Genomic DNA, 13,454 nt, shown 5'->3' on the forward strand with positions numbered 1-13,454 from the left:
ACCAGATGAAAGCATCACTGCAGCACTGAGCCCCTGTACTCAGGAAGAAGCCGACACAAGAATGCTGCTGCACACTGCTGATGCTGTCCGACAAGGATGCCAGAAGATTGTCCTGCGTACAGTTGATACCGATGTGGTGGTCCTGTCAGTCGCTGCAGTGCCAAGGCTACACTTAAAGCACCTGTGGATTGCTTTTGGGACTGGCCAGAACTTCAAATACATACCTGCCGACGAAATAGCATCTCGCATTGGTCCTGAAAGAGCCACTGCTCTACCTATGTTCCATGCTTACACAGGGTGTGATGTCGTCTCATCCTTCACCAGAAGAGGGAAGAAGCTAGCATGGCAGACCTGGAATGCCTTTGATGATGTAACAGCCACGTTTGGTCTCCTGTGCGATGCTCCTGGAGAGATAGATGATGAAGCTATGACCATGCTGGAGCACTTCACAGTCTTCCTGTATGACCGCACCAGTGACCTGGACAGCATTGACGAAGTGCGCCAGCATCTCTTCACCAAGCGGGGCATGCCAATGGAATCGCTGCCGCCAACGAGAGCTGCACTGGTGCAGCATGCCAAGAGGGCAGTCTACCAGGCTGGCCACATCTGGGGGCAAGCCTTTACTGCCGCTCCTGCCCTTCCATCTCCAGGAGACTGGGGTTGGACAGAGCCACCAGACTGGAAGCCACTGTGGACTACCCTTCCTGAGGCCAGCATCTCCTCTCGAGAGCTGCTGTGCTGTGGCTGCAGAAAAGGTTGCAGAGGTCACTGCAAGTGCAACAAGGCGGCCTTGAGGTGTACTGCTCTCTGCCAGTGTGGAGGTGACTGTGAAAACTAACAGTGACACTCACTGGGGCTATCGGCTGAGGCTCGGTGTGTACGGTACTGGACCGTCAGTGTATAGTTTGTGTAGTAATGACATTTTGTACCCCACTCTTTGTGTATTGAGTGTATTGTACGAGTGTATTGTGTACCACTATGTATTACCTACATATAGGGCTCAAGTTCGCGTAACGGTTCAGCTTTGTTTACGTATTTTTGAAGTAGGTTGTCCATATTCAACATATTATTAGGCCTTTCTCAGGGTCAGCAACCGCCTGATGACGGTCGGAGATTGACTCGACCGAGCGATACTATGGTAATAAAACTTACCGAGGACAAAAATCCGAAAAAATATGATGTTTTGGGTAAAAAAGGGGTATTTCCCCTATTTTCGCAAAAATTGTCATTTTAAGGTCAACCAAGGTCATCATAGGTCATCATAGGTCAAATATGTAGTTACCCTCAGAACGTCATAATAAATATCTTATTAATCTGAAAGCATTTAATCCACTTTTAAACACGTTATGCTGACAAAATTACCCTGAATTAGGTTATGTACATTTTACTGGCGGCCATATTGGAAAATGGCTGCCATTCGCCTCCTGGGCAGAGTTCATGATGGCCCCATATCTGAAAATCATCATATAGGCCTAGCCTAACTTTCTGCCAAATGTCATGCTTTTAACCCAAAATGAACAATTTAGTCATATATCCGCCTAGCTAGGTATGCAGTACTGCTAACACTTTAAATTCCATACCAGTGATATAAAATAACTTCCTTCATATTTCCTTAAATGTATTTAATGGTACTACATATCAAGAACATTCTTTTGCAGAAATGTGAAAACTATCAATATCTAATAATGAGCACATAAATTAAATCAAAGTAACATTTATAGCAAAGGCGGGTTCACACGTGCCATTTGCGACTAAAATTGCAAGTTGCTAGAAGTATCAACTGAGCTCTTCTAGTCAGAAAACAAAACACATAGCAACTGGAAAGTATCGACTAGTTGGCGCCTTGGCAGGAAGTGAATGTAAATTGTAAACAAACAGCTACCCACCAAGATATCTTTTTCCAGTGACGATGCTGAAGCGGTGGTTGCTCTTCTTTTGGTGTACTAGAAGAGTCAACAGAAAAGAAAATGCATGTGGATATATCCCTGGCCAAGTAGAAGGAAAGAAAGGAGTGTCTACCACACACTAATCTTAGATTATGCATAATTGCAATCAAATTAAATCCTGAAAAGTCTTCAATCCTCACCTCCAACAACACCCTTCATTGAGGGCAACAGTTCTTGGAGAATGGCAGCTATTTCATTGACAACAATTTGGGCAAGCTTTTTTTTTACTGTATAAATAATTTCATGGGTCTTCTTTTTCCCTCACGTCACTCCGTGACATCTAACCATAAATAAAATCATAAATTGACTAAACAAGACCAACATGTTGGTCTTGTTTTGTGACTGGTTTCTGCAGTAACTGGGCACGGATGTTCAGTCAAAAACTCTACCGACTTGCAACTTCAGTAAAAATTTGCACATGTGAAACCCGCCTTAAGGATAGTTATCTCATAAAATAAAACCACTAATTGTTGAAATAGAAATTAAATTAGTCCATGTGAACAATTATTCTTGTCAAAGATATGGAGACAGGACAGTACACATTTAGCTAAAAGCTGGAAACAAAAAACCATGTAAACCAATCTGTATACCATCTATCTATCTTCCTGTCCAGACAAGTTCTCATCTCTTATTCCTGTTAATTTTAGTCGCCTTTAATATACACAGAGAATGTAGTGGAAGTAGTACAATAGTCTTCCACTCAACTGTAGAAATGCAAATTCATAAAACTAAGCAATTTTTTTGATAATGCAGATTTTTCTAATCTGTATTACTATTTATCAAGATACTGTGACAGATACTCCACTAAAGGATCCTCCCAAATCCTCTCACAGCACTGAAATCTCTCTCTCTCTCTCTCTCTCTCTCTCTCTAAAACGTGCACTACATGAAATACACATGCCTTTGGTAAATATTTTTCCTTCTGCTCTGCTGTTCCATTTATGTTGATCTGGTTGACACACAGGTTGGAATGGGCGCCATAAGACAGTGCAATGGCAGCTGACACACGGGAGATCTCCTCAGAAACAATAACATGGTCAAGATAGCTCATGCCCGAGCCACCATATTCTGGGCTGGCAGTGATGCCCAGCAGACCCATGGTGCCCATTTTTAACCAGAAGTCCTGCAGGGTGAGAAAAAATCAATCACCCAACAATAATAGAAATTCAGTGATATGAGAGTGCTGCAGTTGATAGTTTTATTATTACAAGAATTGTTTTTAGTAATGTATCAATAAATATTAATTAAGGACAAACAATTCCATAAATTAATATATATATATATATATATATATATATATATATATATATATATATATATATATATATATATATATATATATATGAACATGAACATAAAGAAGTAAAAAAAGTTGCAAGAAGCCATCACGCCTGGATATTGCAGTCCCTGTAACTACTGTTTCACAGACTTACTGAGATGAGTAAAAATATTTTTTCAGTTCTTTCCAACAAGTTTTTACTGTACATTTTCATCCCCTGTTTCAAGTATGATACATGAATATTCAGCTTACCCTCATCTCTGGGAAATTGTTATCCTTGTCTATTTGGGCAGCTTTGGGTGCAAGCTCCTTTTGCATGAAGTCAAATATCGTCCTCCTCAGCTGTGAAAGAAAAGAACCCATAACTGACAATCAAGAGCAGTCACTGTTTTCAATGGATATTAATATGGAAATATCTGAAGACTGAAAGGTAGCAGATAGCTCACTATGCATGACTAAGACATGTATGGCAGGTAGCACAATTCTGTGGAGTCCAAGGTGGGGAAAACCCCATTACTTAACACCCCAGGTCAAAATTTGCTGAGTCCTCTTAATGTTACATAGGTGGCTAAAAGACTGCTGCACATGGCTCTATAAGGCCATTAGAAGGAATAAATACTTAGTTAGGATTAGGTGTCATTTGTAGGTTTCAAAGCCTGTTGTCCATTGTGAAGAATACACAGAAAAACTTAAATCTTGTATTAAACCATAATCTAATTCAGATATTGACTGTATAAGCAGAGGTGTTGATAATTGGTCCCTTGCTTTTTCTCATTTACATCAGTCATGTTGTTTCATATCTAAATTGTAAGTTTTCCATATCTGCTGTTGATCTTAAATTATACCTAGCTACTGCAATTTCTATTTCTAACCATTTAATTTTTCATGGTATTTTGCAGAGACATTAACTCTTTACAACACAAGCAGTTCTTGGGGTTTATCTGTAGCAGTTTAACCCATTACAAGGGTGATAGCTTAGTTAGCGAGCGGTCACATGCAAATCGGAGGCTCAGCATGAATGTGAACAGGTGGACCACAACACAACACCCGGGGCCAGAAGCACTACACAAACACTTGCTGATGCTTTACATTTATTTGTTTATCCCCTTTTGACTTAACAACACTGAGGCTGATATGCCAAGGCACCCCACAACTCACACCTCAATAAACCACTAACCTAACTGACCCTACCAGGTGACACCCTACTTGGAGCACCTACTCCAACACAACCTGGGTTTATCCAAGGAGGGTCAAATTGACCTCAACAATGAATGAAACCCCTACCCTAACTCCTAACTTAGGCCATATGCTTGGCACTATGAGTTTCCTCCCCACACTTCTTCCTCTCTGGCAAAAACAAAGTTTTGTTAGTCTATTTCTGCCATTTCATCAGGGTTTTACAGTCACATTTTTACATCAACACTTCTTCAAAACACACAGATATTTTTAAAGTATGATACCTGGTGAGAGGGCAGATTCCAGCCTGGGTAGCTGACCAGAATGTAAATGTGGCTGGTATGGAAGGCAGCTGGATAATGGCAGACCAGTGTTCAGGCTCCTTCCATCTCAAGCAGGAATGAAGCTGTCACGTAGCGGCGATACACTTAAATCACACACTCAAGACAGATGTCAAATCCAAGGGGGGCTTCAAAATGCTTTGTGTAGCATTATCTACGGTTTGGATTGTTTCATACCCTTCTCAGTTGGTGAATGTGCCAGAACGAATTTCTATAGGAATTTCTTAGATGCCTCTGTTCCTTTACCATATTTCATAAAAAACAAGTTGCAAATCTATTCTTGAACTAGACGATAGGAAAGCTAGTGGTCCTGATGAGCTACATGCCAGAGTACTTAGGGAGGGTGTAGACAGTATTTCTGAAGCACTTAAGTTAATCTTTGAAAGATCACTTAGGTTTGCTGAGATACCTCAGGACTGGAAGTTAGCTAATGCTACACCAATATTTAAAAAAGGTAGGAAGGATGATGCAAACAATTAAAGACCGATCAGTTTAACTAGTATAGTATGTAAGATACTAGAGAAAATCATTAAGGTTAGTATTTGGGAGCATTTAAATGAGAATAGATTAATTAGAGATACCCAACATGGCTTTAGATCAGGGAGGTCCTGTCTTACAAATTTGCTCGATATCTTAGAATATATTACCAAGGAGTTAGATGATGGAAATAGCATAGATGTTATATATCTAGATTTTAGCAAGGCGTTCGATAAGGTACCGCATAGCAGGCTAGTGTACAAATTGAGACTACATGGGATAGGGGTAGGTTAGTTGATTGGATTAGTGAATGGCTTTCTGATAGGAAACAGAGAGTAGTATTAAATGGGGCAATGTCTGAGTGGAAGGAAGTGGTTAGTGGGTACCCCAAGGATCAGTGCTAGGACCTCTTCTTTTCTTGGTGTACATTAACGATTTAGATATAGGAATTAGTAGCAAAGTATCAAAGTTTGCAGATGATACTAAGATAGCATGTGCAGTACAGGGTGAAAAGGACAATTACAGAATACAACGAGACCTGGACAGGCTGATAGCATGGGCAGACAGGTGGCAGATGGAGTTTAATTCTAAAAAGTGTCAGGTTATGCATTTAGGTAAAGACAACACAAACTTTAGCTATGAGATGGAGGGATGTTGGCTAGAGGCAGTAGAGGAGGGAAAGGATTTAGGAGTAGTGATAGACAGGACTATGAAATTTTCAAAGCAATGTTTAGAAGCAAGAAATAGGGCAAATAGGATCCTGGGTTTTATAAATAGAAATGTTAGTTATAAAAGTAAGGAAGTGGTGCGTAGCTTATATAATTCCTATGTTAGGCCCCATTTAGAGTATTGCATACAGGCCTGGTCACCCCATTATAGGCAGGATATCAACATGTTAGAAGCAGTTCAGAGAAGAGCAACTAGGATGATACCAGCATTAAAGCACCTGGAGTATAGAGATAGATTAAAGGAATTAAACATGTTTTCATTTGAGAGGAGATGTATAAGAGGGATATGATAGAGTTATTTAAAATGTTCTCAGATACAAACTACATAGATGTGAGATCTTTCTTTACCTTAGAGGAGGGAAGTAGGACTAGAAATCATGGCAGGAAGATTAGAAAGCAAGGCTGCAGGTTAGATATAAGAAAATATTTCTTTAGTCATAGGGTGGTAGACTTCTGGAATGCATTGCCAGAGAAGGTTGTTGTAAATAGCACTAGTTTGACAATGTTTAAAAACAGATTAGATAAGCACTTAAATTTATTATATTTATAATTATGTATAGTGCTGCATGATAGTTTTTATAAGAAATTTACTATAGTTAAACAAGACATGATCCCCATGTATGGGGATCACAGATTGTAGAGGAATTTGCTGCAGGACTTAGCCCTCCCTGTTAATGGGCCAAATATTTAGAATTAGTATATAATGTATTGTGTACTTGTAAGTGTATCTTTAAGTACTGATGACGAGGTCGCTGTGCGACTGATACAGGATAACCTAGATGGACCCTGGTGGCCCTTTGTTATCCTATTATTTATGTTATGTTATGTTAAATAACTATAAAGAGTAGTATTGAAGGGAATAATCAAGATGTAAGCCAGTAATAAGTGGAGTGCTGCAGGGGTCTGTTCTCGGGCCTCTGCTGTTTGTTCTTTTTATAAATTATCTGATAGATATTATAAGAAATGACAGAGAAACTGATAGGTATGCAGATGATACCAAAATATTCAGACCTATAAAAGAACAAGGCGATTGTCCAGAAGTTGCACCAAGATGTAGAAGATGTATATTCTTGGAAAACAAAATGCTTGTTAAATTTTCACCCCAATAAATGCAAACACATGAGGATAGGGAGAATGTCCTTTGGAGATTAAGGTTATGAGTATCAAATGAAAAAAAATTAAATAAGGTTGATTCTGAAAAGAATGTGAGGATTATTATCAATGACAAATTTAAGTTGTGCTGATCATCTTGCAGAAAAAGCAAATAAAACCAATAAACTTCTGTTGCATTAAATGCTGAGATTTAAAGCTTTGTTCAAAGCAGTGATAAGACCACATCTAGAATATGGAAATTCGGTCTGGAATCCTCACCTCATTAAAGACATCAAGGTGGTGGAGAATGTGTAATGCAGAGCTACAAGGATGATTCCTAAAGTAAAAGGTCTCAATTATGAAGAGAGACTCAGGAAACTGAAACTACTAACACTAGCTTACAGAAGGGCATAGGGAAATATGATAGAAACTTTCAAGATTCCTAATGGAAAATATGATGATATATATTGCAAGGAAGTAATGAAATGTAAAGATATTAGTGCAAGCAGCTTTTCAAGCCAAATAAAAATTGAATGTAAGAAAATATGCCTTTCCGTGAAGGGTGTTAAACACTTGGAACCTTTTGCCTGAGTGAGTAGGTAGCTTTAGAAACTTCCATAAAGAAATTTGAGGCAAAATTTGAAATATTCTGGGAAAATCTAAACTATATTACAACTGCAAAGCACATGAGATCCACCACACACAACCAAAATATGAAAATGAAGATCTGGAGTCACAGGCGTAAGCTTCTTCCAGGAGGTCAACTATAAAAAACTAAGTGATGCCACATTAGCCAACCAATCACCAGATCATGTTGGGTCAGCCAGGTGAGTAATCTAATGGATTCTCTACAAGCTGTCTTGGTTGGAGGCGTCACTTGACTCTAGATGGGGTTTTCCCCATCTATGAGAGAAATCTGGGTAAGAATGTATAACTAATTATAACAAAAGGTAGTTTTTTTTTCTTTAATTAATCATACTTATACACATCTTACAAAGTTGAACTTATCCTAACATGTCCAGAGCTAACCTAAACATGTTCAAAACCTATCACGAAAGTTCTGGTATTCTTACTTTCTTAGTAATCTGCGTTGGTGTGTGTGTGTGTGTGTGATACTATACCTGCTGCTGGTCTTCGGTCAGGCCAAACACCGTATCGTCTATTGGGTAGTGGGAGCCATGGTGTCTCACTTGGGCGGCCCCTATTACTCTGGGGGTCGCCCTCAGCACACTGCCAATGTGTTGCCTTACACTTGCAACTAGCATCTTCAACACCTGAGCTCACACAGGGCCGTCAATGTTCGTTCCTCTCGCCGGCTATCACTGGTGGGCAACAATGTTATGATGATGGGCAAGGTGCCAGCCCCTGCCAGGTACTTAACTTTAGAATTCCCTGAATTTGCTACATAAATTCCCTAAAGTTATCTAACCTGTTCAAAATTAAAGCCACTAATATATTACTGCATTTGTTTAATGTGCATTCTAATGGTAAATAAAAAATACATACATCTCTATATATGCCTATCTATCTACTGCAAATATCAATCAGTACAAAAAAGCAATGACAGTATTCAGATGATTTTCTGTGATCGGAACCAACTATACACTACCTCTCAGGCAGAATCGAAACAGAATAATTAAGGAACCTGTACAAAAAAACATAAGCTTAATTAATTGTCCCCCTTATTGAGTATTATATACCAACAAAGCACAATTATATAATTCATGTTGATTTACCTTCTTTTAATGGACACTACACTAAATGGAATGTAAGTTTCAGTGCCTGTAAAAATATTACAGCTTTTCTTTAGTAGTATCTCAGATTTTCCAAATGTAGGGAAAATTCCCCACATTTGGCTATACCAGCAAAGCACAATTATATAATTCATGTTGATTTACCTTCTTTTTTTTTTATGGACACCATACTAAATGGAATGTAAGTTTCAGTGCCTGTAAAAATATTACAGTCAGCAAGTTTTTCTCTGGTAGTAGCTCAGATTTTCCAAATGTAAGGAAAATTCCCCACATTTGGCTAGCATGGAAATGCACCGTCGTCTGCTGGGACGTTTTGAGTTTCCTGCTCGAAGATACTATATTATTATAGTATAATATATATATATATATATATATATATATATATATATATATATATATATATATATATATATATATATATATATATATATATATATATATATATATATATATATATATATATATATATATATATATATATATATATATATATATATATATATATATATATATATATATATATATATATATATATATATATATATATATATATATATATATATATATATATATATATATATATATATATATATATATATATATATATATATATATATATATATATATATATATATATATATATATATATATATATATATATATATATATATATATATATATATATATATATATATATATATATATATATATATATATATATATATATATATATATATATATATATATATATATATATATATATATATATATATATATATATACTATTTATCTATTTATGCAAGAGGGGAAACCGGCCAAAGGCAACAAAAAAATAAATAAATAAATAAAAAAGACACTGGATTGCCAGTTCTGTTAAAGATACAAGAGTTACCCAAAAGTAAGGGACAATTAGATATCTCGAAATTAAATTACATTCTTCTCACACATTTAATACGTTTGAATCATTGACAGCTAGTTTTCTGGTTAACGGCAACCATAAACACATTTTTGTTGTATACAGACCTCCACAGACCAGTGGTGTTGCTTTTATTGAAGAATTCACTACCTACCTCGAACATATTTTCATGATACAAATGATAATATCTATATTTGTGGGGATTTAAATCTTAGAATTGATGACGTACATGATCAACACTCTAAAAATTTCATGGACATGATGTCGGCTCAGCAATTCTTAAAATATAAAGTTGATGAACCCACCTCTCTTTCAGGACATACTGGACTTAGTATTTTGTGACAGTGTGTTGGCAAGAATTTATCACCTTGTGGTTGAGCCAGACTTTGCCACTTCTCCTTAACATAACATAAATAATAGGATAACAAAGGGCCACCAGGGCCCATCTAGGTTATCCTGTATCAGTCGCACAGCGACCTCGTAATCAGTACTTAAAGATACACTTACAAGTACACAATACATTATATACTAATTCTAAATATTTGGCCCATTAACAGGGCTAAGTCCTGCAGCGAAATCCTCTACAATTTGTGGTCCCCATACATGGGGATCATGTCTTGTTTAACTATAGTAAATTTCTTATAAAAACTATCATGCAGTGCTATACATAATTATAAATCTAATAAATTTAAGTGCTTATCTAATCTGTTTTTAAACATTGTCAAACTAGTGCTATTTACAACCGTCTCTGGCAATGCATTCCAGAAGTCTACCACTCTATGACTAAAGAAATATTTTCTTATATCTAACCTGCAGCCTTGCTTTCTAATCTTCCTGCCATGATTTCTAGTCCTATTTCCCTCCTCTAAGGTAAAGAAAGATCTCACATCTATGTAGTTTGTATCTGAGAACATTTTAAATAACTCTATCATATCCTCTTATACATCTCCTCTCAAATGAAAACATGTTTAATTCCTTTAATCTATCTCTATACTCCAGGCGCTTTAATGCTGGTATCATCCTAGTTGCTCTTCTCTGAACTGCTTCTAACATGTTGATATCCTGCCTATAGTGGGGTGACCAGGCCTGTATGCAATACTCTAAATGGGGCCTAACATAGGAATTATATAAGCTACGCACCACTTCCTTACTTTTATAACTAACATTTCTATTTATAAAACCCAGGATCCTATTTGCCCTATTTCTTGCTTCTAAACATTGCTTTGAAAATTTCATAGTCCTGTCTATCACTACTCCTAAATCCTTTCCTTCCTCTACTGCCTCTAGCCAACATCCCTCCATCTCATAGTTAAAGTTTGTGTTGTCTTTACCTAAATGCATAACCTGACACTTTTAGAATTAAACTCCATCTGCCACCTGTCTGCCCATGCTATCAGCCTGTCCAGGTCTCGTTGTATTCTGTAATTGTCCTTTTCACCCTGTACTGCACATGCTATCTTAGTATCATCTGCAAACTTTGATACTTTGCTACTAATTCCTATATCTAAATCGTTAATGTACACCAAGAAAAGAAGAGGTCCTAGCACTGATCCTTGGGGTACCCCACTAACCACTTCCTTCCACTCAGACATTGCCCCATTTAATACTACTCTCTGTTTCCTATCAGAAAGCCATTCACTAATCCAATCAACTAACCTACCCCCTATCCCATGTAGTCTCAATTTGTACACTAGCCTCCTATGCGGTACCTTATCAAACGCCTTGCTAAAATCTAGATATATAACATCTATGCTATTTCCATCATCTAACTCCTTGGTAATATATTCTAAGATATCGAGCAAATTTGTAAGACAGGACCTCCCTGATCTAAAGCCATGTTGGGTATCTCTAATTAATCTATTCTCATTTAAATGCTCCCAAATACTACCCTTAATGATTTTCTCTAGTATCTTACATACTATACTAGTTAAACTGATCGGTCTATAATTATTCGCATCATCCTTCCTACCTTTTTAAATATTGGAGTAACATTAGCTAACTTCCAGTCCTGAGGTATCTCAGCAAACCTAAGTGATCTTTCAAAGATTAACTTAAGTGCTTCAGAAATACTGTCTACACCCTCCTAAGTACTCTGGCATGTAGCTCATCAGGACCACTAGCTTTCCTATCGTCTAGTTCAAGAATAAATTTCCTAATAATTCCCGGTTTTATATCAATATTTTCTAAAGCTCTTAAACTACTCGTCGCACTGTTTGTAACAGGATTTCCTATTCTTTCCTAGTAAATACTGAAGAAAATTGTTCATTCAATAATTCTACTATGTCTTCATTTTGATCCACTACTACACCATCTTTTCTGAGTGGTCCAATCCTATCCTTATTTCTTTTATCACTGACCTTGTAATAACTATATAATTTTTGGGATCTTTACTCCCAGCTCTAGCTAGTTTTATCTCTGCCTGCCTTTTACTTTTTTTATAACCTTACTCAAATCATCTCTGACCTGTCTGTACCTAATCAAATCTACATCTTCCCACTTTTCTGCAACTCTCTGTATGCCCTCTTCTTCTCTCTGATCTGGCTACCTATCTCATGAGTCCACCATAATGGCTTCCTGTTTCTCTGCCTTATATCTTTGTAAGGGATACACTGCATCACTATACCCTTTACTACAACCTTAAAAATATCCCACATCTCCTGTGCAGTTTTATTTCCAAAACTATCTTCCCAGTTTACCTCTCCTAATAACTGACGTAACCTACCATAATTGCCTTTCTGATAGTTTGGGACTCTAGTCTTATTCACTATATTATCCCTACTGGAATTAATGATAAATCTAATTATATGATGGTCACTGTTTGCTAAAGTCTCTCCTACCTCAACTTCCTTTAAACAATGCTCAATATTTGTTAGTACTATGTCTAAAACCTTCCTCCCCCTAGTAGGTTTATCTACCATCTGCACTAAATAGTTATCCTGAAAACTTTCCATAAACTTATTTTCACTAGCATCTCCTACCATCCTCTCCCAGTTTACTGACTTAAGATTAAAATCCCTAAGATAATTGTCTGACTAGTACACCCCTATTTATCTCATCTACCATAAGGTTGTCTACATCTGCTGACTGGTTAGGTGGTCTATAAAAGCTCCTACTCTAATAACCTTACTTTTGTTTACTCTAACATCCAGCCATAAGGACTCTACTCTGTTATCTACCTTAATACCATTAACCTGACTGGAAATGAAGGATTTTTTACATAAATAACTACTCCTCCACCTATCCTACCAATTCTCTGGTGTAAATACATAATGTATCCATCTACTTCATATTCTTTCCTATTTTCCTAAACTTTTCCTCATTTACCCATGCCTCTGTGACACATACAACATCTAAGTCCTCCTCAACTATATAACTAGATAACTCGTCCTTCTTGTTCCTAAGACTCCTGGCATTTACATAAAAACATTTAAGTCCTGCTACCTTCCTAGATGCTGTCTCCTTATTTGGAATCCTAATCTTATTCTCTCCTATTTGCACCTGGAAATCTTTCCTAATCTTTTCACTATCTCTGTTTATCCTATCTAATTTATGTCTAGCATCTTTCTTCTGGAATGCATTTGCTACCTCACCCCCTACACTCCATCCCAACTCCCCCTCCAGACATCCACTCAGCACATCCACACCCTTCCTACTCAGATGCACACCATCCCTAGCATACAAATCCCTTCGCCCATAGAACCTATCCCATACATCCACAAAGCTGACACCCACATCCTTACACATC

At 37.1% G+C, this 13,454-nt stretch overlaps 1 protein-coding gene across 1 annotated transcript; it reads right to left on the bottom strand.

Annotated features, from left to right (window-relative positions):
* Positions 1-1,775: 1,775 nt before the first annotated feature.
* On the bottom strand, positions 1,776-8,416 carry LOC123515138 (isovaleryl-CoA dehydrogenase, mitochondrial-like). The gene is made up of 4 exons (XM_045273601.1): positions 8,161-8,416; positions 3,478-3,567; positions 2,848-3,069; positions 1,776-1,943 (listed from the first exon to the last, which is right to left on the bottom strand). The coding sequence occupies exons 1-4, from the start codon at positions 8,302-8,304 to the stop codon at positions 1,791-1,793; spliced, it is 609 nt and encodes a 202-aa protein (XP_045129536.1). The 5' UTR covers positions 8,305-8,416; the 3' UTR covers positions 1,776-1,790.
* Between the last annotated feature and the right edge of the window lie 5,038 nt (positions 8,417-13,454).

The sequence above is a fragment of the Portunus trituberculatus genome, chromosome 38 (genome assembly GCF_017591435.1).
Source record: "Portunus trituberculatus isolate SZX2019 chromosome 38, ASM1759143v1, whole genome shotgun sequence".
NCBI classification, from domain to species: Eukaryota; Metazoa; Arthropoda; class Malacostraca; order Decapoda; family Portunidae; genus Portunus; species Portunus trituberculatus.